Below are 25,254 nucleotides of genomic sequence, written 5' to 3' on the forward strand. Positions count from 1 at the left end.
GTCTCTATTGATTTGCCTATATGGACATTTCATATGAATGGAAGCATATGTGGTCTTTTGTGACTGGCTTCTTTCCCTTATAATTTTTTCAAGGTTCATTCATGTTGTATGTATCAGGACTTCATTTCTTTTATGTCTGAATACTATCCCATTGTGTGGATATATACCACCTCATGTTTATCCATGCATTGGTGGACATTTGGGTTGTTTACACTTTTTTGGTAATTATGAATGTTGATGAGAAATTAATTAATAGTCAATTGAAGAAAGAAATGGAGAATTTTACTCCAGCCAACTTGAGGATTATAACTTTGGAGGCAGTCTCTCAGAAAGCTCTGAGGACTGTTCCACCCGTTAGAGGTCAAAGCACAGTCTTGATTTCGAGACAAAGGGTTATACATCAAAGTAACACATTGACAGTTTACATGGTCCAGATCTGCACGTACAAGGCCAGTAGTGGGTCATCGTGACCCTTTACAGGACTGGGAAAAGAATGTTATCTCCTAAGGAGTTACCTTGCTGGCACCAGGAGAAAACTGCTCTTTTCCGTTGAGCAGGCATTCCTGTGTCTTCCAAGGGGATCTGGTTAATGTATAATGTAGATGCACAGTGCACACCAAAGAGGGGTAGTGGCCCAAACGGGCAGAGAGAATTTTATGGGTAAAAAGTTTCTTGTCATGCCTTAAAAATAATTTTATTCCATCAGAATAATGCTGCTATGAATGTTGATGCACAGGTTTTGTGTGGATGAATTATGTTTTCATCTCTCATCATCACCCAGGAGTGCAATTACTGGGTCATAGGGTAGCTCTGTTTAACCTTCCAGAACAGCTTCCAGACTGTTCTCATTATTTTTAAAAAAAATGTATATGTGCTTTTTTTAAGGTAAGGCCCAAGGAGGGAAGGGACTCTCCCCAGGTCACACACAAGGTAAAGAAAAGGCCAGAACCTGACCCCAAATCTCTGACTCCTGGCCAGTGCCCCTCCCACTACACCACACTGTCCCTTGGGCCGGTGGCCTCACCCATTGGGTCAGCTGAGCTGCCAGCACTGCCACATTCCACCCCTTCCTCTGCCTGCTTCCCTTCACCTTCTACACCAAATAGCAGAACTTCCTTCCACACCAAGGTCCAGATGACGCTTAAACCCTTCCCAAGGGCTTCTGTTTTACAGCAGGAATCAAGCCTTGAGAGGAAAAAATAGTCCCTTTAATGGTTGAAGCTCATGGTTGATGCAAAAAGAGTCCGGTTCCAGGCTCTGATCCTCAGAAACAGGTTTTTCAACCACAAAGATGCCTGGCGGGAAGGTATTGAGAGTCCTGGTGGATGCAGGATGTTTCATTGTGTGGGGTGTCCCTGCCCACCCTGCCCCCAAATACCAGTCACATTCGTCCTCATCACAAGGACCAAAAGCTGCCCCAGAACTTTCCTAAGTGTCCCATTAGGCGGCGCCGTCCCTGGGAACCCAGCTCTGAACGCCCACTCCCCCCTCCCCAAGATTCCTTGCTATCTTCTGCACCTACTACCACCCCCACCAGCCTGGGGAGAAACTTCATTCTTAATCCACGTGGACTCTATCGAATCTATGTTCTAGGTCCTGAGATCTTTCCTTGCCCCCTTGAAGCTGGCTTCTGACACTGGCTTAGGAAGCAGAGGCTCCTTTTTCTCTGCTGTGTGCCAACCTCTCCATCCCTCACCTAGAGCAATGGGTGCAGGAGAGCCCGGCAGAATGGGGGAGGGCAAAAGGTAAAAGGCGATGTTGGAAATTGGGACACAAAACAGCCAGTGGTTAGGATTTTCAGACTATTCTTTCACCACAGCACCTAAAGGAGACCGACACCAGCAAGAACAAAGGCAGCCAGTATTGAGACAGGGGTTCTCAGGTAACGCCAAGCGGCCCACTTAGCTGAGGAGGCAACTCTGAAGGGAAGGCACCCTATGCATCGCGCCTGAGGGGCTCAGCATATGTGGGAAGGAGGAAGGGAGAAGGCGGAGGGTAGGAGAGGAAGGTCACGGGGCCCAGAGGGAAGAGGAGAGGGGGGTAGAGAAACAAATATGGTTGCTGGCGGTGTCGCTGCCATAACTGCTGTTCTCTGTCCTCTCTTCTGCAGGCCACCATGACCTCCAAACTTCTTTGATGGCTCACCCATCAGTAAAATTGTAATTTTAAAAAGTTAAGCCTTAGGGCTTGCCCGGTGGTGCAGTGGTTAAGAATCCGCCTGCCAATGCAGGGGACACGGGTTCGAGCCCTGGTCCGGGAAGATCCCACATGCCACGGAGCAACTAAGCCCGTGCGCCACAACTACTGAGCCTGTGCTCTAGAGCCCACGAGCCACAGCTACTGAAGCCTGTGCACCTAGAGCCCGTGCTCTGCAACAAGAGAAGCTACCGCAATGAGAAGCCCACGCACCGCAACGAAGAGTAGCCCCCGCTCGCCACAACGAGAGAAAGCCTGTGAGCAGCAAAGAAGACCCAGTGCAGCCAAAATAAATAAATAAATAAAATAAATAAAAGAATGATGCATCTTATGATAGAGGTCAGGTCATCAAACGAAACTTGTCATCACTCCCACTTTGCCTGTTTCCCCATATATAAATTCAGAACACCGCACCATGGCTGCGGTACTTCCTTCTGACTCTGATGTGGCCGAATAGCTTGAAGTTGAGCATTATTTGCCAATTAGACATTTTTCATAAGTAGAATATTCCAAATCACTGCTGCACCACAGTTTTTGACAAAATCTGTTTAAAGAAGTTATGTGACAAAAAAATCTCATAAAAAATATTACAATATTTCCAAAGCTGTAATGAAATTAATGATGTTAAAATGTTTCCCAACTTTTTTCGAGGCTGTTTAAATAAGGGGTTTCTGAGTGAAGGGGTAATAAGGATAATAGATAATCTTTTGATGTGTCATGGTAAAGGCTTTTGGGTGCATTTCCCAGAAACTGAGAGTAAATGGCTTTGATGACTGAGTAATAAATCCTTTTGTACACCCAATGTTTTCTAGTTCCTTGCCGTCACATGGAAGAAAGACTTAATTCAAATTATCATTAATAATAGATTTTGCTGATGGATCGCTATGTGATTTGGGGTATATGACACAGAAGGATTTAAAGAATTGGGTGACATTTTAATTACTAAAGTCTTTCCTTTGCTTTTTAATTCCTAAAAATTAATTTATCACAAACTATAATATAATATATACTTTTGATCAAGTGTGTACTAGTTATAGTTTGTAATAACTCAATCTAGAAAACATTTTTAACACATGGCACCTTAAGACAGAAAATAAAATACATTGTAAAACTCTAATTTGTATAAAATGTTTACAGAGATGTTTGGGAGATTGATCAATAAAATATTTTCAAGCACAGAAATGCATGACATTAGGATAAGAGTATGTGGGATGGAAATGCGAATTCAAGGAGAAAAAAATTGTTTAACCCTACAACATACTCACCACCAAAAATTTATTTTCCATCTGTCACCGTACAGTTGATCCCCTCCATCCATTTCACCCTTCCCCCCGCCCCTCCCCCTCTCGTAACCACTACTCTGTATTTATATGTTTGGTTTTGTTTGGTTTGTTCCTTTCTTTTGTTTTGTTTATTAGCTTTTTATATTCCACATATGAGTGAAATCATAAGGTATTTGTCTTTCTCCGTCTGACTTATTTCACTTAGCATAATACCCTCAAGGTCTGTCCATGTTGTCACAAACGGCATGATTTTATCTCTTTTTATGGCTGAGTAGAATTCCATTATATCTATACACATGTATACCAGTGACATCTTCTCTATCCATTCACCTGTTGATGAGCGCTTAGATTGTTTCCATATCTTGGCTTTTGTAAGTAATGCTGCAATGAACATGGGGGTATCTTTTTGGATTAGTGTTTTCGTATTCTTTGGATAAATACCGAGAGGTAGGATAGCTGGATCACGTGGTAGTTCTGGTCTTAATTTTTTGAGGACCCTCCATACTGTCTTCCCTGGTGGCTGCACCAATTTACATTCCCACCAACAGTGCAGGAGGGTTCCCTTTTCTCCGCATCCTCACTAACACTTGGTGTTTGTTGTCTTTCTGATAATAGCCATTCTGACAGGTGTGAGGTGATATCTCATTGCGGTTTAATCGGTTATTTTTTTTATCGTTGAGTTGTATGAGTTCTTTATATATTTTGGATATTAATCCCTTTTCGGCTATATCATGGGGAGAACATTTTTCAATGCTAAAGAAGAACCTGTGTACATAACTTTCAAATGGATGGTGTTAGATATCAAGCTATCAAGCTAGTCTTAAGTTGTTGACAATAACCTAATAACTGCGATTTAAATTTTTTTTCAAGTGAAATATTTATAAGGCTCAAATCTCGCTTGTAAGTCAGCGCATCATTGCCCACCCGCTCGCACAAGCCCTGAGAGCGCAGCTTGGTGCGTGCGGGATTTGGTTCCTATCGGCCTCCGTGGCGTCCCTCGTCAACTTCCGCCTCTGACGGGCCGCCGACGCGGTGCACTTCCGGCAGCGGCGGCTCGAGCGGCCGAAGCAAGATGGTGAGTGACTAAGGGTTTCGGTTGGTAGTGGCGGTGCGACGGGGTCGAGGCGACCCGAGGCGAGAGAACCAGGCGGCTGCCGGAGGCACTCGGTCCACCCGCCGGCCCGGTCTCCTGGGGCGGGCCTTATCCCGGGGCCCCGGGGGCCGGGGCTCGGCACGGAGGGTTCCCCCAAGCGGGCCACGGGGGCGGCGGAGCGGGTCAGGTGGCCCGGCCTCACTCCGCCGGCCAGGGCTCTGCCACCCGGCGCGGGGTGTTTCGGCGGGAGTCTCCTCGAGTAACTGGGACGAGTGCTTTCGGAGCCGCGCAAGTGGAGGGATGTGCGGCTTGAGCGGAGGGAGGGATTCACTCCAGCTGGGGAGGGAGCGTGAGTCGTGGGAGACCGCCCGGAGTTGGAGGCATTTGACGGAGGCCTTAAGATGCTTTTCTAACAGGTGGACCTCGGAGGGAAAGGTCCCGTGGTGCGTTAGTAATAATAAAAGCAGCTAGCATTTATTCATTAGTTCGCGGATTGATGCTGCATTTTGGCGGAGGGAGGGCCCAGGCTCTGCTCTAGGCGCTGGGGATACAGGGGGTGAGCATGACTGCCCTAGTCTCTGCCTCTTGGAGCTTACATTCTCAAGAAGGCAGACAAAAAATAGAGAAAGGAATATGTGATATGACGTCGGGGCGGGTGGCCGTCGCTTAGGGCTGTTCTGTAGAAGGGGATAGGATGGGGAGGGGTGGCCATGTTACATAGGATGTCAGCGAGCCCCGATGAGGAGGTGAGATTTGAGCAGAGATCTAAATAAAATGAGAGAGTAGCCTGTGCAGATACCTGAGGGAAACTGGTCCAGGCAGAAGGAACAGCAAGTGCAAAGGGCCTGAGATGGGAATGTGTTTGGCCTGTATCGTGAACAGCAGGAAGCCCCGACCACAGTCTTACAGGTCTTAGAAGGACTTTGGGGTAGCAGTATTCTAGGTATGATAAACACGTGGCAGGTACTTTTCCAGCATTTGGTCATTATTCTTCTCAACAGTCCCTTGAGGTAATTATTATTATCCTCAGTTTACCAGGGAGGAAACAGAGACAGGGTAAGCGGCTGTGCTAGAACACAAACCCTGTCGGTCTTTGCTATGAGGTACTGGTTATCCAGGCAGTAGAGGAACACAGGTATTGGTGTCCCGTGGACCTGAGTATGATTCCTGGCTACCTCTCTGACAGCTTTGTGACAACAGGCAAGTCACTTAACCTCTCTAAGCCTTCATTTCCTTATCTGTAAACTAGGGGTAATGATGGTGCCCACCTCATAGCGTCTGTAAGAATAAAGGAGATGATACCCTGAGAATGTTTAGCACACTGCTTGGCATATAGTGTAACGCGTATACTTGTTATTATTTGAGACTGAGAAACATCATGTAAACACCCCAGACATGAAGAAGTTCGGGACCGACTCAGGAAAACGTCCTCCAGTGGGGCCAGACTTGCAGGATCATGGGAAAGGTAGATGAACCTGGGAAAATTAGTTGCAGCCAGTTTGGCAAGGGCCAGTTATGCCAAGCTAAAGAGTTTGGACATTACACTCTAAATGTTAGGGAGCAGTTGAAGGTTTTTGAGGAGATTTAAAGGATCGGCTCTTTGTTGTAGGCGGTAATAATTGGATTGGTGAGGTAAGAAACTAGACCTGGAAATCTCAGTTGGGAGACTAGAGCCCAAATAAGATATGATGGCCTGGACAAAAACAGAGACAGGGTGTGGACAGAAGAGAGAGTGAAGAACTGAACCAGAGTGGATTTGTTTCAGAGCCCAGACTTTATAACCAGACTGACAAAGTCCTGACCCTGACATTTCTTATTCACCCATGATATTGTATTGAGTAGGTACTATGAGTCATGCAAATTTGAAGTGTTTTACGTGCATTACTTCATTTTCAGCAGCAAATAGGAGCTAATACCATCCCCACTTTCCAGTTAAGGACACCAAGGCTCAGAGAGGTGACTTGACTTACCTGAGGTCACATAGCCTATTAGGAATGAAGTTGGAATTCAAACCTGGATACATTTATTTCCTTCGCCCATGTTCTTAGGCTTGTTGCAGTTCCTCATCTAGAAAGTAGTAGTAATGAACCCTACCTTGAAGGATTGTCCGGGATTAATGCGCTAGTGAAGGAGAACGTCTAGTACAGACTTAGGCGCATCGTAAACCCACCTCAGACATCAGCTGCCCCAGCCAACAGCACACTTCCTTAGGGGTGTAATTGATTGTGAAAGGCCTGCAATTTGGACGGCTTATTGCAGTAAAACTAATTCTAGTTCCCAGAATTTCTCAGAGCCCTTAATTACCTTCTTCAGAATAAAGTGCAAAGTTTTAAGAATCCTGCATGTTGGGAAATAGATTTGACTTTAACTCTTTCAGGTAACGATGAGAGGGTTGTTTTGTCCTGATAATGAAGCTGGTGCTGTATTAATTTAGAGGAAGTGATTTAAGGGGACAGAGGGCCCCTCTAATCAAGTAAATTCACTATTGCTTATTTCAAATGCCGTCATTTCTGAGACACTGCTCTGTGTGAAACATTGTCCTGTAACTGAAGGGTCTGTTTTAAAGTCAGAAATCCCACTGAACTTATTAATACACTAAGTTCTTGATAGCTTAAGGTGATTCAACTTTTTAGATTGGGAAGAAGGACCTGCCCGAGCGCCCCAGGCTTTAGGGATGGGAGATATTTAAGCTGCCATTGAAAGGAAAGTCTCCTGGATCTTGGTGTGATCCTAGTAAGGAGTGATTGTTGAGTAGGTTAAATGATTTAGCTTTCATGGCCCAATTTCATGAAATATACTCTTGGTGGCCTCAGCCAGGTAGTTTTATATTAGAGAGTGTCAAGCTCTATACCTTCCCCTCAAGAAGGGGTGGTCTTAAGATCTTAGTCTCATAATGACACATTAGTTATATCTGTTTCTTAATAGAGTTGTCCTTGATTTAAGATGCAGTCTGTGGCAAGGTGCACCATTGATCTACTAACAGCTTTTCAGGAAAAAGAAATTCTGCCACATTAAATGTACACGTTGACTGCAAGGTATATCTTGAGTTCAGAAATGTTAAAATGAGGGGAAGTGTTGGTGTCTTAGAATCGCAGGAGAATAAGAAGGGTTTTTTGAAGTGATCATATTCTGAATTTATACCTCTGTCTTAATTTTTTTCTTTTTTTCAGGGTCAGAGTCAGAGTGGTGGTCATGGTCCTGGAGGTGGAAAGAAGGATGACAAGGTAAATAAATAAGAAGCCAGATATGTCTGTCATGTGAGTAAATTGCGGAAAATGTCAGATCTCAGCTGAGAAGTTCTTTGGGGATTCATGAATTTTAAAATGCAAAATAAATGATCTCTATTCATTTAACCAGCCTAGCCTACAGATACAATACCCTTTTTGTGTTTTACAAAAGATTATTGACCATCACGTAGGTATTTATGAATTAATGATTTTTAAAGGTGTAAAATTAATAACGTTATAGAAGTGTTAAAATAAATTGCCTGTGATTTTAGTGTTTAATATCCTTAGGTGTGAAGAATTGTGTCAGATCATTTCACCTCAGACTTCTGGCATATAATTCTGAATTCTGACCTCTGTTCCTTATTGAATGATCTATCAATGTGTATTGTAATAAAGAAAGATCAGTTACATTCACTTATTAACATTGCAGGAATGTAAAAACAGAGTTTGGGGTTTTTTTAGGACAGTTTTTAATAACATCCTAAAAGATGAGGAAAATTATATTACCTGAAAATAGATGATGGTCCCGCATAAGTAAGTGTTTTAATATGATTTCTGTGTGATTTTTTTTCCTTGCTATTCTGAAAACTCAAGGACAAGAAAAAGAAATATGAACCTCCTGTACCAACTAGAGTGGGGAAAAAGAAGAAGAAAACAAAGGGACCAGATGCTGCCAGCAAACTGCCCCTGGGTAATGACATGGTTCTGATTCCTAGGGGGACTGTCTCTGTGTGTGTAGCTTAGAGGTCTGAATGTGGAGACAGGAAATAGGGCGTGGTTGAAGCTCTAGGTCTGTGACTTTGTGGGGCATTATCTAGGTTGGAATAAAAGCTATATTTTGGTTTTAACAGTATACACAGGATATCCAAATAAGGATATCTTATTTTTCTGTAAGATGGTACAGAAAACCCGAACGAACTTTTTGGCCAAGCCAATACATAAAATCCCTCTCCCCTTTGCATTTAGGCACCTGTTTACTTAGGGTCACCAAACTTTGAATTTTTCAGTGTCTGTCCAACTAAAATAAATTTAAGTGTTAACTTCTTTTTGTTAAGGATGAACCGAATTAATTGCAAACTTCAAGCTCCAAGTATAATAAAAGTTTCTTTTTTAATTACAGTGACACCTCACACTCAGTGCCGGTTAAAATTATTGAAGTTAGAGAGAATTAAAGACTATCTTCTCATGGAGGAAGAATTCATTAGAAATCAGGAACAAATGAAGCCTTTAGAAGAAAAGCAAGAGGTAAATTGAGAAATTACTATAACTTGCTTTTTTACAAATTGAGTTCTACTTAGAACTTAAAACTGTTAATGAATAAATGAAATTCACTTTCTGGCTTTAATGAATCATTATTTAGCTGCCTTTTAAAAAAATTTTTTTTAATTTTAAATTTATTCATTGATTGGTGGCTGCGTTGGGTCTTCCTCACTGGGTCTTCGTTGCTGCGCGTGGGCTTTCTGTAGTTGCGGCAGGCAGGCTTCTCATGGCAGTGGCTTTTCTTGTTGCGGAGCTCGGGCTCCAGGCGCGCGGGCATCAGCAGTTGTGGCACGCGAGCTCAGTAGTTGTGGCTCTCGGGCTCTAGAGTGCAGGCTCGGTAGTTGTGGCGCACGGGCTTAGTTGCTCCACAGCATGTGGGATCTTCCCAGACCAGGGCTCGAACCCGTGTTCCCCGCATTGGTAGGCGGATTCTTAACCACTGCGCTACCGGGGAAATCCTTAGCTGCCTTTGAAAAGTACCAACTGCTTTGTGAATCTAGTGAACTGTCAGCATCGTCTACTTTTTAGGTCTAATCTGCTTTTCCTTCTTGGCCTACTCTTATGCAGGAGGAAAGATCAAAGGTGGATGATCTGAGGGGGACCCCAATGTCGGTAGGAACCTTGGAAGAGATCATTGATGACAATCATGCCATCGTGTCTACGTCTGTGGGCTCAGAACACTACGTCAGCATTCTTTCATTTGTAGACAAGGATCTGCTGGAACCGGGCTGCTCAGTCCTGCTCAACCACAAGGTAAGTTGATAGCCTAAGAAAGCCCATTGGAGTGCTTTCTTCTTCCTTGCAGATCCGTCCACCCGTCCCGTGAAGGAAGATCAACAGAGCACTCCAAGGGGTAGAGAAAATTCTGTGATTGCCATTTCATTGTAAGTGGATTGTGTGAACCTCACATTCCTGTGTTAAAGCTTTAATGTTCCCTGTTAGGTGCATGCTGTGATAGGGGTGCTGATGGATGACACGGATCCCTTGGTCACAGTGATGAAGGTGGAAAAGGCCCCCCAGGAGACATATGCTGATATTGGGGGGTTAGACAACCAAATCCAGGAAATTAAGGTATGTCGAGGAACCAGCTCTGGGTTTTTATTATTTATTTACTTACTTTAAAATATTTATTTATTTACTTATTTACTTGGCTGCTCCAGGTCTTAGTTGTGGCATGCAGGCTCTTCAGTTGTGGCATGCATGTGAGATCTAGTTCCCTGACCAGGGATTGAACCTGGGCCCCCTGCATTGGGAGCTTGGAGTCTTAATCACTGGACCACCAGGGAAGTCCTGAGCTCTGGGTTTTTAGACCTTTAGTTTCTTACTGCTGTCTCATTTAGGGTGCTTGGAGTTGTTTTGCATGTTTTATTTTTTCTTTATTGATCAGACCAGTAACTGACTCAGACCTTGCTAGTGGTGGTGTTTTGTGTTGTTAATACTGAGTTAGGTAATAGAAGTAAGTATAAATTGTATGATAGTTCTTGCAGCAGCAGTAGCTTAATACTTTTTACATGTAATGTTTAATAATTATCTGTGTGAACATGTTTCCAATCGTATTGACTTCAGCTGTGGCTATCCAGAGACCTCCAGTGATGTCTGGGGGTAGGGTGAGTGGCATACACTTGCACAGTGCTGGGGTCTAGAATGTTAACCCCAGCTCCTGCCGTGGTCCTGGGGTCAGGGGCGCGTGGTGGGCCAGCCCTCTGCAGGTTCTTTCATCTGCATGGAGGTCATTCAGAGTGATCACAGATCTCCACTGGTGACTCTCAGACAGCTGGGAAATAGCCATCATATCCCTAGGTGGTCACAACAGAAAATCTTGCCAGCCCCTGCCTGCAGTTTCATTGAAAAGGGTGAATTTTAGCTTTAAGTTTCTTTTGCTCAGGAAGCGCTTAAATGTTACTCAAGGTTGACTTTTACTGGGAAATGAAAGGGAAATTGGGTGCTATTAGGAAGAGGGGAAGGGTGCCGGGAGCTCAGGAAAGAGGTCCTCTTCTATATGTCCTTGCTGCTGGTGGAAGTCAAACATTGTCTCTAACAAGAATAATTGAAATTTTAGCTTATTTTTGTTGAAAGTGAGATGTACCCATGATGTCAGTGAATGAATCTGATAAATTTCAGTTAAGAAAGCCTTTTATTTTTACCAAGTATCTGTTTTCTTTAGGAATCTGTGGAGCTTCCACTCACTCATCCTGAATATTATGAAGAGATGGGTATAAAGCCCCCTAAGGGGGTCATTCTGTATGGTCCACCTGGCACAGGTATGTGTGCTCTGTGTTGGTCACTTCCCAGGCACTGAGCTCGTCTCTTGAGCAGCAGCATTGGCTGGTTATGATGACTTGGCTGTTGAGTGAGGGTGCCGCAGTTCCTTAGTTTGAAAATGTGCTCTAAGCAGCATGACGGACATTTCTGAATAAGCAGCTCCTCTGGAAACATACCTATTGCACGAAAGTATATATTTCTGTATAATAGGTGTACTAAGAAACTGAACTATCTTAGGCTTGTAATTGTAGACTTAACAGAGTTAATGTGTTAAAAACAATAGTAGGGATTACAACAGAAGATAAACACCAGTAGGCACCCCCCCCCCAAAAATGCCTGCTTAATGTGAATGCATTTCCAGTTCCCCAGCACACCTGTTGTATACTCAAATGTGCTAGATTTATATGTTGTAAAACATAATGCTTTTAAATATTTTAAAGAGTAATGTCTGTTGAAAATATTTTGTAAGAAAAAATAAAAATAAACAGGGTGCTCAACTTTGGCTGTACGTTGGAATCACCTTGGGAGCTTTAAAAAATACTGATGCCTGCTCCCATCCCTGAAGATTCTGATCTGTTCATCTGGAGTGTGGCCAAGCATCAGCACCCTGGTGGACGACCACTGTTTTAAAAGCTATCCTGTGCTGTTCAGATTAGGTTCCCCCTCCTGGTCCATGGGTACTGAATGAGTCTAACATTGGATGAATAAATGGATAAAGATAAAAATGCATCTACGTATCTGGTTCATTATGCAGTAAGTTGACCTGAGTAAGTTGTATAGTCATTGCTATGTAAATTCCAAAGGAAGAGAGGTTATTTGATTGCGTGAACTGAAGCCATGTTGCCAAGAGGGTCTGTACTGAGGATTGCCCACGCTGGAGGGACAGGGAGCCAGCTGTACCCTGAGGCAGGGAGCTACTGCAGCCTGTCATTTTACAGCCCAGGGAAGTGAGTTTCAGAGAGGCCAGCGACTAGCCCAAGGCCCCATTAGCTCTGGGAATTGAACTGGTACCAGGGCTGGAGCTGGAACACAGGCCTTCTGACCCGCAGCCATGAGCCTTCTTTGGGGCACAGGTGCTGACAAGGGCTAGAGTGAAGTACCGGGTGTCAGCCCTGTCGGGAGGAAGAGGAGACTGGTTCAGGGATCCCTCTGGCCACTGAACATCCCAGCAGCTGAACTTGGCTGCTTCTGACAGTAAGATCCCATCCACTTAGAAGGTCCTTTTGGTCTTCTGTCAGCCATCCTTAAATGATGCTCTCAGGGAGCAGTCCGGCCTTCTAATAAGCATTTGAGCCTGCCACTCTGACTGCCCGACTGAGGGAACACCATTGCCCCATCTTGTTGCGAAGCTTAACTCCCTGTCCTCCTTCCCACTTGCACGAAATCTTTTGTGTCACTCACTCGCCTGCTGGCCTCCTCCCCTTCCCCTGACACGACTAAGGGTGGCCCTCTGCCAGCTCTGCCTCTAACTGCCTCTGTGTCCTGAGGTGACTGCCCAGCCCTCACCATCAAAGGGGCCACGGTCTTGAGCTCTAAAGTTCTCAAGTTGGTACTCTTTGCTTACTCTTGTTCTTGATCTAGGAGGAATATCAGGGAACAGAGCAGGGTTGGAAATGTCAGGTCTTCCCTAAGATCAGTGGGGAACGTCCCATAAGGGCACACCACAAAGAGAAAAGTCTCTTGAGCTTTCAGCAGCTCTCAGCTGTGGGCTTCATCAGGAGCTGGTCTTGGCTCAGCTGACTGAGCCCTGGGGCAAGCCCACAGCAACGTCTTCAGGTAGCCCCAGGGCACTGCAGGCCCTGCTCAGGGACACTATGTGTCCTTCAGTCAAACCTAGGGCTCCCAGGCCTTTATTTCATCACTGATAGTTTTGTAGGAGTTGAGTTTGGTTCTCTAACCCTGGTTGCATAGGTCAGGTTAATATTATATGCAACTTTGAATAACTTGCAGTAAAAAGTATTTTCTAACATTATCATGATGAATTTAGGAAGATGGTTAAAAATAATCAAAATATGTTTTTTAGGTTTTTTTGAATTTCCTCTTGTCTGCCTTGGAGAACAGAATGCTTTTCATAGAGGGATCCACCCATTCTTGATGTCTTTTTAAGGTGATAATAAGGGTTTTAAAGTTAAAACAGCACTTGAGATTTTCCCCCCCCCTTTTCTCTTTTAATCTAAAATAGGTAAAACCTTACTAGCCAAAGCAGTAGCAAACCAAACCTCGGCCACTTTCTTGAGAGTGGTTGGCTCTGAACTTATTCAGAAGTACCTAGGTGATGGGCCCAAACTTGTTCGGGAACTGTTCCGGGTTGCTGAAGAACATGCACCGTCCATCGTGTTTATTGATGAAATTGATGCTATTGGGACGAAAAGGTAGACTTTCTCTTACCTCTTTTGTGTTATCTAGAGGTAAAAACCATATGGCTCTTCTCTGAGAATGACCGATCGTTGGGCACTCCCTACATGGCCTGCATGTTGGTTTCCACAGTCCCTACTGGGTTGCTTCCATGGATGCTTTAGGCTCTGCTCTCCCACGTGCCAGGTAACAACTACCCGGCAGTTGATTGGTCAGTCAGTAGCCATGCCTTGAGCACCTGCTCTGAGCACGGCACCATCCTGACTCTGGAGACACAGCCACGAGGATGAGTCTCTTCCCTTGAGGAGCTCAATTGTGGAGACTGAATAAATCACATCATTTCAGGCATGAAAACCGCTACGAAGAAAATAATGTGTTGTTTATCTTGGGCTTTGGGAGGGTGTGACATATAGGCTGAGACAGAGCTGTGTTTTGTAATCCCCTTTAACAGGAGATCAGTTGGGTCTTCACTTCTCCCTCACTTCTTTTCCAAAGGTATGACTCAAATTCCGGTGGTGAGAGAGAAATTCAGCGAACAATGTTGGAACTGTTGAACCAGTTGGATGGGTTTGATTCAAGGGGAGACGTGAAAGTCATCATGGCCACAAACCGGATAGAGACTTTGGACCCAGCACTTATCAGACCAGGTCACGTTTGCTTTGGTTTCATTGTGGAGAATGAACGTCCTTATGTGGATTTGTATTTCTTAGGAGCACTCTGGGGAGAATATAAATGATATGTGTAAGGCACATACTGCCTTGAAACTTAGAATAATTCACCAAAACTGTGTTCCCTTGAGATAATCGTGATGTAGTCTGTGTAGCTTGGCTCTTTCAGCCTCGAGACGCCTTTTTTTTTTTTTTTGAAGAAATAATTCATGATAGCTCAGGTCCATTTTTTACATTCAGGTAGTACCAAAAGAAGCAGTAGCTAATTTTACTGTCTTTTGTAATGTTTTTAACATGATTGATCTGGCCTTTTCCACTAACTGTGCCATTTAGGAATCGCTCCTTTCGTTTGTTTCTCAAAGTACCAGAGCAGAGAGGATTTTGTAAATGAGATGAATTCAAACGTTGATATTTACAAACTACAGACATGAGTGTTCACTTTTTAAGATCTGGACCTCCTTCCATAGGACACTATGTGACTGAGACCACTCGTGTGAGGAGACTAAGGCCTCTCCCGGGGCGCCCAGGGGTGTGACTGAAAACCTTTAATACCCACAGGCCGCATCGACAGGAAGATCGAGTTCCCCTTGCCCGATGAAAAGACGAAGAAGCGCATCTTTCAGATCCACACGAGCAGGATGACACTAGCCGACGACGTAACCCTGGATGACTTGATCATGGCTAAAGATGACCTCTCTGGTGCCGACATCAAGGTGAGGACCTGGGCTGGATTGTACCTCTTTATTTTATCGTATGTGTGTATGAGTTCGGACATTTCTTCCCAGATGACCAGAGTTTAAAGCAAGGCCTGGCAGCACTGAATACGGCCACAGCCTGCTTTCTGGGGGAGGACCTGGGTTGATGCCACGGTTAGGTAAGGGCGGCACACACAGGCTGTTTCACGCTGGTGCCTGCACTGAACTGCGTATCCCTGGCATCCGTAGAACTAGGTTAGTGTCTCCGTTGGGGAGTAAATCTCTCTTTTTAAAATTTAAATTACCTTAAAATTCTGTACCAACTTTTTATTTAGAAAAATTTCAAGCCTTCAGAAAAGTTGCAACAAAAATGCCCACATGCTCATCACCCCCATTTACCAAATGTTACCCTTTTACCTGTTTCTTCCCTCTGTATGCAGAGCACACTCTTTTCTGAACCATCTGAAATAAATATCCTAAAGGCCATAACCAGATAGAATCTTCAAAGACAGGATTGTGTTTGTATCATATCATGTTGCTTGGGTTCTTGTTTTACTTTTGGCAAGTAATTATTGAGAAAATAAATATATTAGAATAAATACTGTACTGAAACTTGTAAATATTTAACCAGAAAATACAAGTTCTCTTCTGACTATAGGTAAATGAAATGGATGTACACTCTATTTGGGCTCTAAATTTCTAGAATAATTTTATGTATTTCTTAGGAAGATCACTCCCTTTAATGAAAGCAGGGTTGTGAGAACTTCCTGACCTGCCAGGCCACACGGCGGGTTAGAACCTGAGCCAGTCCTCTTCCTTAGTGAAATATTCCCAGTTTAAGCCACCTCAGGTCCTTTAAGAAAATAATTAGAATGTTTAAAACATTTAAAAAATCTAATCATTCCCAGATGGTGTGAGAACTTCGTGTTTAGGTTGGGTGCCTACACCAGATTTCAAAACAGCACTCTCTGAATTGCTGGAATAAAAAGTATTTCACTTTCTGAACACACTGTTTCTCCTTACAGGCAATCTGTACGGAAGCTGGTCTGATGGCCTTGAGAGAACGTAGGATGAAAGTAACAAATGAAGACTTCAAAAAGTCTAAAGAAAATGTTCTTTATAAAAAACAAGAAGGCACCCCTGAGGGGCTCTATCTCTAGTGGACCACAGTTGCCTTCCAGGAAAAGGTTGGAAGTGTGTCGACCCCCTCAGAGGTGTGAGGTTGGGGAAGTTGCCCAGGAGTCCATGTTCCGGTTGACCTTCACTAGCGCAGCACCCCGAGTACCTTTTGAGCATGATGTGTAGGATGCCCATCCAGCCCTCTTCGTATGTTGGTCGCGTGCAGCGCTCTCTTCCCAATAAAGCGTGCTCTTTCTCAAACACTGAATCCTGTTTCTGGGCCCTCCACACCGGCCTCTCAGCAGCAGCAAGTCGGTGGATCCGGGTGTTAAGGAAGCTGGCTGACCAAAAGGACTGCAGACTTCAATACCTGCTGCCCCGTCACACCCCCAGAGCTGGTGGCAGTTGTTCAACAGCAGCTGATGGGAAAGCAACGATCATAAGTAAATAGCCAGCTATCTTTATTGTTTAAGCAACAAGGGCTGAGTCTCTACGGCCGTGGCTTCCCTTTTGGAAGGTCTGTGGAGCATGTGGGCTCTCAGCGCTCTGGAGGCAGGAAGGAGGTGTCGCTGTTGCTAAGAGACCGAGGCTCCTACAAGAGACCTCAAAAGGGCAGGGCCGAAGAGTCCCATACCAGCCCTGCCCTCCCTTGTTCTCGGGTTCAGAACCTGGTCCCTCCCAAGAGTGTTCAGAAATGTGTCACGCTTCCCCTTCCCTTTCTTTGTCTATTATTTCCTGCTCTTCTCTCGTTTCAGAACAGTTCCATTCCATCTCAACGCCTGTAAGTGGGGCAGATCAAGGAAAGTCTCCACTTGGTTGGCCAACTTCCTTGGGTGCTCCGAGACGCTCTTTAGAAAGTGCTCTAGCTCAGGGGTCCCCAGTCCCCGGGCCTCCACCTGTTAGGAACCACCGGGCCGAACAGCAGGAGGTGAGTGGCAGGTGAATGAAGCTTCATCTGCCGCTCCCCACTGCTCGCATCGCGGCCTGAACCATCCCCCATCTCCCTCCCCCCACCCCACCTTCTGTGGGAAAACTGTCTTCCACAAAACCCGTCCCTGGTGCCAAGAAGGTCGGGGACCGCTGCTGTAGCTGTGCTGCCCTCTGCTGCTTTTTCCCAACCAGTGTCCATCGATTTCTAGCCAAAATTCTATTCCACAGCACTGGCTTTTCTGGATGAGGTGCCACGGAAATATGCTTTCAGCAATTCTAGAGAGCATGATTTAAAAAAAAAAAGAAAAAAGCCAGAGCGAAGCTGTCCACTTTTTAAAAAGCAGGACCTCAGAGAAGATAAAGCAATTTCCTCTCAGTCAAATGTAACTCAGTTCCTGGCAATCAGAATGAGAGCGTGGCCAACACCGCTGAAAGCCACCTTTGGCACGTGTCACAGGCAGCGCTGGGTTTGGTAGGAAGGCGCTCGCTCCATTCTCCACGACAGAGAGAGCTGTCTCTCTGGTGAGCTCCCCTGCAGCGGGGTCCTTATTTGTTCAGGCAGTGCTTTCTACGCGGTAATGTACACACAAAGTCCCCTAACAGGGCGTCCTATTAGAGCCCAGGTTCTGACAGCAGGGCTGGGGAGGGGCCTGAGGGTCTACATTGCTCCCAAGCGATGCTGGCTGCTCAGGCCATAGTCGAGGACGTCACTGAATAGGGTTCGGGGAGTAATGCGAACTCAACACATTTGATACAGGTGAGAATACCAAGTTTTAAACGACTCCCCACTGCTCTGGTCTGAAGATAAGGGCAAAATCTCTGCTAACCAGCCCAGGGGAGGAAGTCCTAGTATTGAGTAACCAGACCTTTTTTTTGACTGCAAGACCCAGGAGACCTGGCAGGACCACCAAGGATGCCAACTGTGAAGGTACATTCACCCCAGCAGGGCTGGCGCTGGCTGGGCAGGGGAAGAGTGGACCAAACGAGAACTCACACACCAACCATGACAGGTTCAGTTATCACTTAGCATGATTCCTGTCTATGCACATATATACACATACATACATAATATGCAAAACAATGGCTTTTGTGTCATTTGCACACGCAAAAAATGTGCAAGAGGTGAGAGACCAATAACCCAGACACAAACTATCAAGAAAGAAACTCCAAAGGCAGAGATCTTAACACGGTCGCACGCATGTGTCACCGTCTCTTCTGGTGTCTCCTGGCTCCCACGGGGCAGGCGCCGAGGCCTCGGAGGCACGCCCCACTCCCCTCCTGGTCTCTAGTCCTCAAGCAGAAGCTCCAGCTCCTCCAGCGGCAGGCGCACCCGGAGCTCCTTCTCCGTCATCAGGTCCAGGATCTCCTGCATCTCATCGGGGAAGTACTCCACGGCATCCAGGTACAGCACCTGGGGCCGGAGAGCAACACCCTCGTCAGCCGCCGCTCCCTCCAGCTGCCCCGCCACAGCCCACGCTCCCCTTGCCGTCCTAACCCGGCAACACCTTGACGTGCTTCAGGAAGGACGGAACTCCAAAGCAGAGGGAAAGTGAGTAAACTCAAAGGGAGACCCTCTCTTCCAAAGGGGGGCCAGCAGCTGTTGGCAGACACTGCGGTCACCATCAGTCTGGTCTCTGAACGTCTCCTGACTTGCGCTGTACGGGGCAGAGCTGGGACCTGGATCCCAGCGCTCTCAGCATCTGGGCTGAGCTTTGGGCAAATGTTGGGAACCAGCTGCCTACAGCAACGCTGCCGTGAAACGCCAGGTCCAGTGCAGGGAAAGGAAACAAATGCCCGTCAGTCTCCAAAGGGGATACTTTGACTATGGAAAGGCCTGGGAAGTGCCCTGTCCCCGTGACACTGACTGGATGAGGCTTGGCAGGGAGGTCCTCGGGAATCTGAAGAGACCATGGCCTTTAGAACTCACCTTTGCCCAAGGACAATTCTGAAGTGCTTTGTAGAACACACCTTTGCTTCTTTCTTTATTTCCTAAGGAAACCTGAGGCAAGGGGAAAGAATACAAAAATGCTGAAAGAGAATCCAAGGCCATCCCGGTACTGATCCACCCAGGGCACTGCCACAGTGGCTGTTGGGTGGTATGGGTCCACGTACCACGGGATGCCCTCAGGGGCCACTGCTGTGTCTCAGTGGGCCTGGAGTTGACCTTTAACACTTCTGACTTGTTTTCATCTCCTCCATCACTGTGGGCCATCACACCTGGCATTACTAAGAGTGCCTAGAACGAGGCCTTGTGCGTGAGGTGAGGGTGATAACTTCACACAGAGAAAATATTTGCTTTAATACTTGCCATTTTCTGAAAACTATCTTAGAGAAATGAGGTGACCAGGATTACTGAATCAGTAACCTTATCAAAAGCAAATTTCGGGTCAAATTTCAGTCTGAGAGCATGCAGATATTCAGCATGTTTTCAATCTAAGCACATTTTTATACTAAGATATAAAATCCTTCTATCTTTTATCAACTCACAGGCGCTTCCTCCACACCTGCTGTGGAAGCCGGAGCAGCGTGTGTCCTGCCCTCCGTATCCCCGGGCTTCTCCCAAGTCCCAGGGAGGGACCTGTCCCTCCTCCAGGGAGTCACAACCCACGGGCAGGCTCCCCAGGCGGGCGTCCGCAGCTGTGAACGGGCACAAGCCGAGCTCACGGAGCTGAAGTCTGTTCCTGGGCTTCCTGCCCGCCCACCTCCACCCGACTTCCCGTTCCCACAGCAGAGCTTTCTAGCGGGCGCTGGCTCTGCCCGCCAGGCAGCCAGGGCATGGTGTCCAGACAGGACCGGTGAGGGCTGTTGGCCGACCTCTCAGAAACGCGGGGGTGGCATCAAGAGACCCCCCCATCCACAGCTCAGGACCTCTATCTACCAAGGACAGCCTCGCCTCCTTCTCAGATCTTTCAGGCTAACTCCCACAGTCAGGAAGACTGTAATTCTGGCCTGTAACCAGCATCTGTGATAACCTTCAGGCAGGCAAGGCGCAGGGCTTCCTCACCCCCTCCCAGTGCCACCCACAGAGTCAGCCGCGTGGCCCGGGGGGCTCCTGCCTCCCTCCCTGGTATGAGCCTCGGCCATTCTGAGGCTGGACCTCTGAATTTATACCCAAGAAGCCAGTGTGAGCTGTCCTTCCTTCACACACCAAAATACTTCAATGTCCTCTGCTAAAATAGTAACTACACTTAAGGCTTTGTTTGTTCTGGAAAGAAGAAAAACTGTATTCCTGTACTTTCTCAACCACTGTATTTGTGAGACTCACAGTTAACCCTGGAATCCAGCAAATCCAGGTACGTAAGTTGGCTAGCCTCAAATGAGAACTGCCCTCTGCTATTTCCGTCATCAGTCGGCCACTGGAAAACGCCTCTGCTGCATCAGGTATGAAAGGGTTAAACGCCAGGTGAAAGCGTGGTAGTGACCGTTTCTCCTCCACGGAGCCAGAGCCACATCCTTCCACAGTGGCCCCACGGCGTCCTGCCCTCTCCTGGCACTCAGAGCCTACACCTCACATTTTGGCCCTACTCTGATTTTTTCACTGAGTTTATCAAAGCGTTAGGAGCTCACCCAGATGCCTCAGAAACTGCTAGGGGAAATCACTGCTCTAATAAATTCTTGGTCTGATGCTAATCTTTCCAAAAAGACAGACATTCCTTAATGGTCCCAGTCTTTTTTTCTAAGTCAACAAGAATTTTTCTGTCTACTGTCCACCCAGACTTGGCTCATGGCAGATGCTCAGTAAAAGTACTACACGTTTGCACTTCACCCTATTTGTCTCTACCTAAAAAAGACTGGAGAAGTTAAACTGGAAGTGTGCAAGCTCTCCCTCTTTTTAAACTTAAAGTCTTTCATTGGCTTAGACTCACAAGAGTATTAGCGCTGGAACCATTAGGGAGCATCTGGCGTGCTCCTTCAGTGAGGGGCCTGACGACAGGGGTGGAGCTCAATGGGAACCCAGCCCTCCTGCTGCCGCCCCAGTGGCCTCCTCTGGTAACGGGCAGGGCCCGCGTCCAGGCCGCGCGTGCCCACGGACACCACGCTGGCGTGTCTGGACTTCTGAAGGTTTCCATTTCACACAAGGGAGTCAAGACGTAAAATCTGAGCTTTTGAGTCTGAAGAATAAACATTAAAAACACAGAAACTTTGGTGGTAATTCATCTTGATGCCGACTTCTGCCCACAAAATTGTGCCCGTTTGTCCTGGGTGTGCTGTCCTGAGATGCGTCCTTCCCTGCTACTCAGGCCTTTCAGAGATCAGGGGAGGTGCTCCCCGATGAATTCTGGACTCTAAGAGGATGGGGGAGGCCCAAACCTCTCCTAACCCCTAACTTACTCTCTCTGTATCTCTTTACACCCGACTCTGTCAAATGTCAATGGGAAATGTTCAAATACTCTGATCAACTTCTGAGAAATTATCCTATGGAAACAATCAGAGAGATACATATTTATTTATAAGGAAGGTCACTCCTGGCTTCTGAAAGGTACAATATTCAATGGAGGTCACTTCAATATGATTTAATAGCCTTGAGCTAAACAACACTCAAGTGGCCTAGAAGACTGTTTCTAAAAAAGCACGCAACTTGGCAGTAGATGTATTATAGTAAAGGAGGCCCAGCCCAATGCCAAGCCTTTAAGCAAAGGCAAAGACATTTCAAGACTCCATGAATGAAGCCCAGGAACCACCTTTCAGCCTGCACAACACATTAACAAAACTAAATGGCGTCTCACCATATTCAATCACTGTGGTACTTTTAAGTAAAAACAAAGTTGCTTTGGAAAGGTCTATTTTAAAAACCACATTCCAGATTGAATCTTATCTTTTAGTAACAAAACTGAATCAGGACCTGGAAATTCTTAGAAGCAGAATGGCAACAAATTTAGGTCTCTTTCAAATGAAAGCTCCTAGACCATTTCCAAGTTGTTGACTCAACGAAGTCAACTAGGAGAAAGCCACATGACATTCTGCTGCTCCGAACAGCCCAGGCATCACTCCTCGCTATCATTCTACCAAAGGCCCCAGTAGAAAAGGCAACTTGTGACCCCTCCCACGTCCTGAGAAACCTGACGTCATCCCACCAGGACGCCCACAGGATGAGCCAAGGCTGAGAAGGGTGCGGGCTGCTGGACACCCGCACCGCTCACTTACGAAGGAGGAAGCAGAGCTCTGCATAAACACAAAAACTCCGCATCTTTTGTTACCAAAAAATTCAAATACATCCTCCACAGTAAGGGGCACTGGCTGCCGTAGTCACTCCGCATCGCATTTTCAAACAGGGCTCTGATCCGATGCGTCAGGCCAGTCTCGGGAATGGTGGCGTGGACCTCTCTACCGTCTACCCTGCAAGACAAAAGCTCATGTAACTCCAAGACAACTTCCCACACCTACGTTGCAGTGGGAAGAGATACGTCAGTGACAGCAGACGTCAGCGACAACTGGATCTGAGCACATCGGAGGCAGTGGTGCGCCCAGGTCTGGGGACACAGGGGGGCAGGATATAGTATGATGTGGCTCCTCCAGGGCCAGAGGAAGCCAGTGTCCAGGGTGCTGTGGTGTCTCCGCCACACTGGGTCTGCCTAGAAGGCACACAAACTCCCTGCTTCTCTGTTTTCTAAGGAAAACCTACCCTTTCATCAGCAGAGTGCAAATTTTACCATATGGGAAAGAAAGACCTTTCAGTTGAAAGTAGAGTGAATAAAATCCTGATGGAAGAAGTAAAAAACAAGTAAACTGAAATACTATTCTGGACCCCCCTGGTGGCTCAGGGGTTAAGAATCCGCCTGCCCATGCAGGGGACACAGGTTCGATCCCTGGTCTGGGAAGATCCCACATGCTGTGGAGCCACTAAGCCCTTGCACCACAACTACTGAGCCTGCGCTCTAGAGCCCACGAGCCACAACTACTGAGCCCGCGAGCCACAACTACTGAAGCCCGCGCACCTAGAGCCTGTGCTCCGCAACAAGAGAAGCCACCACAGTGAGAAGCCCGCACACCGCAATGAAACTAGAGAAAGCCCGCGTGCAGCAACGAAGACCCAACGCAGGAAGGGAGGGAGGGAGGGAGGGAGGAAGGAAGGAAATAAAAGTGAAAAATAATTTATAAAAAAAAAAGAGAAAGAAATACTATTTAGAGGCAATTCTGAACACTCGATTTCTAAGGTCAGAGTGAAGCAACAACAAAGCTTCTGGAAGGAACAATGATGCCTAAGCCAATATGTTCCCAAGCCTGTCGTTTAACCTTCAGATATAAAATACTGTATCCAAAAAAAAAAAAACATTTAAAACATGACACTGTTATCATCAGTAATAATAACAGAGGCTAGTAATTAGTCTGCACTCTCTCTGTGCTCGGTACTCACCCTTCCCAGCAACCCTCTGAGGTAGGTTCTTTATTCCCATTTTACAGAAGGGGGAACCTACTGGAGACATGAACTGACTTGTCCAAGATCACACAGCTGCTAAGTGGAAGAGCTGGGATTTGACTCCAGATTCCAACACCAGAGCCTGTGCTCTTACCCCCATGCTTTTACTACACCTTCTCAGACACCTGAAGACCTGGCAGTCACCACTCATGCACCATAAGCAATGCTCAGGGATCCCAAAAAGCACGGCCTAGGGAGACAGCCACAGGAGCCTCTGACGAAAGGTGTTGCTACTTGCAAGTCTCTTATTCCTTTTTCACCGTGTTTTTCTACAACACGGAGGAACCCCCCAGCAGGCGTTCCAGGCCCGGGCCGCATTCATTTCTGTATTCTGGAGGCCGAGTGGGTGGTGGGAACACGGCAAGCATTGCGTAAAGGTTTCTGGACACAGGGACAAGATGCTCTGTAGTTACCTCTGCACGGTTTCCACTAGTCTTTTCCTCATTTTCTCAGCTTCAATTGCAAACAACCACGGCTCCAAGGGTTTGGCAGACCTGGTGATCGCATCGAAGAATCTTCTGGTCTTACTGGCACTGTGGGACTTATTCTGAATCTGTACATATGACCTCCAAAGAACCTGGTTGCCCGGATACAACTTTAAAGCCTCCGAGAGAGCCTCTCGCAGAGGAGCCAGTGGGTAGACGGCGACTTTCATGTGGAACCTGAGCAGGCTCGTGTGTGTCAGGGTGACGGCCTCGAGGACGCTGCTCAGGCTCTGGGGGCTGGCACTGCCCTCCAGACCAGGGCCCTCTGCGGAAACAGAGACCTGGTGTTTTGCAAATACCTGCTCATATATCCGCACAGCAGCGTCGATCCCTATGGTCAAATACTGGAAGAGCATAAAGCATTTAACCAGGCTAATCAGGCGGCTAAAGGAATCGGCGGGAGCTGGATCGGAGACACAGCTCTCCCCCAAACAGTCCTGCAGCGCGTGTTCATAAGCCTTCCGAGCTTTCAAAATGTGAACGGCCGAGACTTGCCCAGTGTAGGGCCCGTAGGCCCCATTCTCGGTCAGTCTGGTCAATACGTGAATGGCTCGGGCTGGGGCGGCCCCCCTCACGTCCGGCAACAGCTCCACCTCCAGCTCGGCGTAGAGGAGACCGAGCTCACACAGCTCATGGTCCTTCAGTTCTCTGCTCCCTGCTATGCCGAGTGCTGTATCGAAAACTTTTCTGGCATCCTCTGTGTTGCCAAGCAACCACTCCAGATGCGCATACTGCTTCCAGAGGCAAAAATTGTTGCGGTTGTCTGGCTCCTTAAGGAGATTCTTGGCTAGTTTTTTGCAGTTCTTTCCTTGTGATTTTAATCTCTTCTTGTTTTTAGTGTGCAGACACCAAACGACCTAAAGGTAAAAAGAAAAGAATGACTCCAAGTGCTCTGTGATATTAAAGACATCCCTTTGTACTGTCAACTGCAGAAAGCCACACAAGGCGTCTTCACTGCCTTCCTTTATCACGTGTCTCCTAAACACTTAGGCTCTCTGAGAAACAAATCAGGATTCCACCAGGGCCACAGGAGCCCCAAAATGAACACATCTAGGTTTCCATCTGAAATCCCTACAAAGAAGGCTTATATACTCCAAATGTTCTTCTCCAAAGATAGATGACCACCAAATTTTACCAGACACTATTTTAATAATACAGCCTGGTGTGTGCAATCTGCAGTTAAAGCATCAGAACTCTGGGTATTATAATTCAATACTAACCGGTGGCCAGCAGAGGGCAGAGGAGTCAACCCTAGACGAACTT

At 46.6% G+C, this 25,254-nt stretch overlaps 2 protein-coding genes across 3 annotated transcripts in view; one reads left to right on the forward strand and one right to left on the reverse strand.

Annotated features, from left to right (window-relative positions):
• The first annotated feature begins 4,499 nt into the window (after window positions 1-4,499).
• Window positions 4,500-16,419, forward strand: PSMC1 (proteasome 26S subunit, ATPase 1). Its single transcript, XM_061181163.1, has 11 exons — window positions 4,500-4,554; window positions 7,743-7,796; window positions 8,394-8,490; window positions 8,920-9,044; window positions 9,627-9,812; window positions 10,002-10,130; window positions 11,224-11,320; window positions 13,504-13,693; window positions 14,172-14,323; window positions 14,903-15,057; window positions 16,065-16,419. Exons 1-11 carry the CDS (start codon window positions 4,552-4,554, stop codon window positions 16,197-16,199), a joined length of 1,323 nt encoding a protein of 440 aa, XP_061037146.1. The 5' UTR covers window positions 4,500-4,551; the 3' UTR covers window positions 16,200-16,419.
• Window positions 15,722-25,254, reverse strand: part of NRDE2 (NRDE-2, necessary for RNA interference, domain containing) — a 47,606-nt gene continuing 38,073 nt past the window's right edge. The window contains exons 11-15 of one of the 2 annotated variants that reach the window (XR_009699446.1): window positions 23,920-24,848; window positions 22,287-22,425; window positions 19,016-19,087; window positions 18,296-18,499; window positions 15,722-16,577 (exon numbers count right to left, since the gene is read on the reverse strand). Coding sequence is in view for 1 of the 2 variants with exons in the window: in XM_061181162.1 (XP_061037145.1) it covers window positions 18,374-18,499; window positions 19,016-19,087; window positions 22,287-22,425; window positions 23,920-24,848 (1,266 nt within the window). In the remaining variant the exon portion in view is untranslated. Of the gene's footprint in view, window positions 16,578-18,099; window positions 18,500-19,015; window positions 19,088-22,286; window positions 22,426-23,919; window positions 24,849-25,254 lie in introns of those variants that run through there. The other variant, XM_061181162.1, reaches the window with a different exon arrangement.

Source organism: Eubalaena glacialis, chromosome 2, assembly GCF_028564815.1.
Source record: "Eubalaena glacialis isolate mEubGla1 chromosome 2, mEubGla1.1.hap2.+ XY, whole genome shotgun sequence".
In the NCBI taxonomy this organism is placed as follows: domain Eukaryota; kingdom Metazoa; phylum Chordata; class Mammalia; order Artiodactyla; family Balaenidae; genus Eubalaena; species Eubalaena glacialis.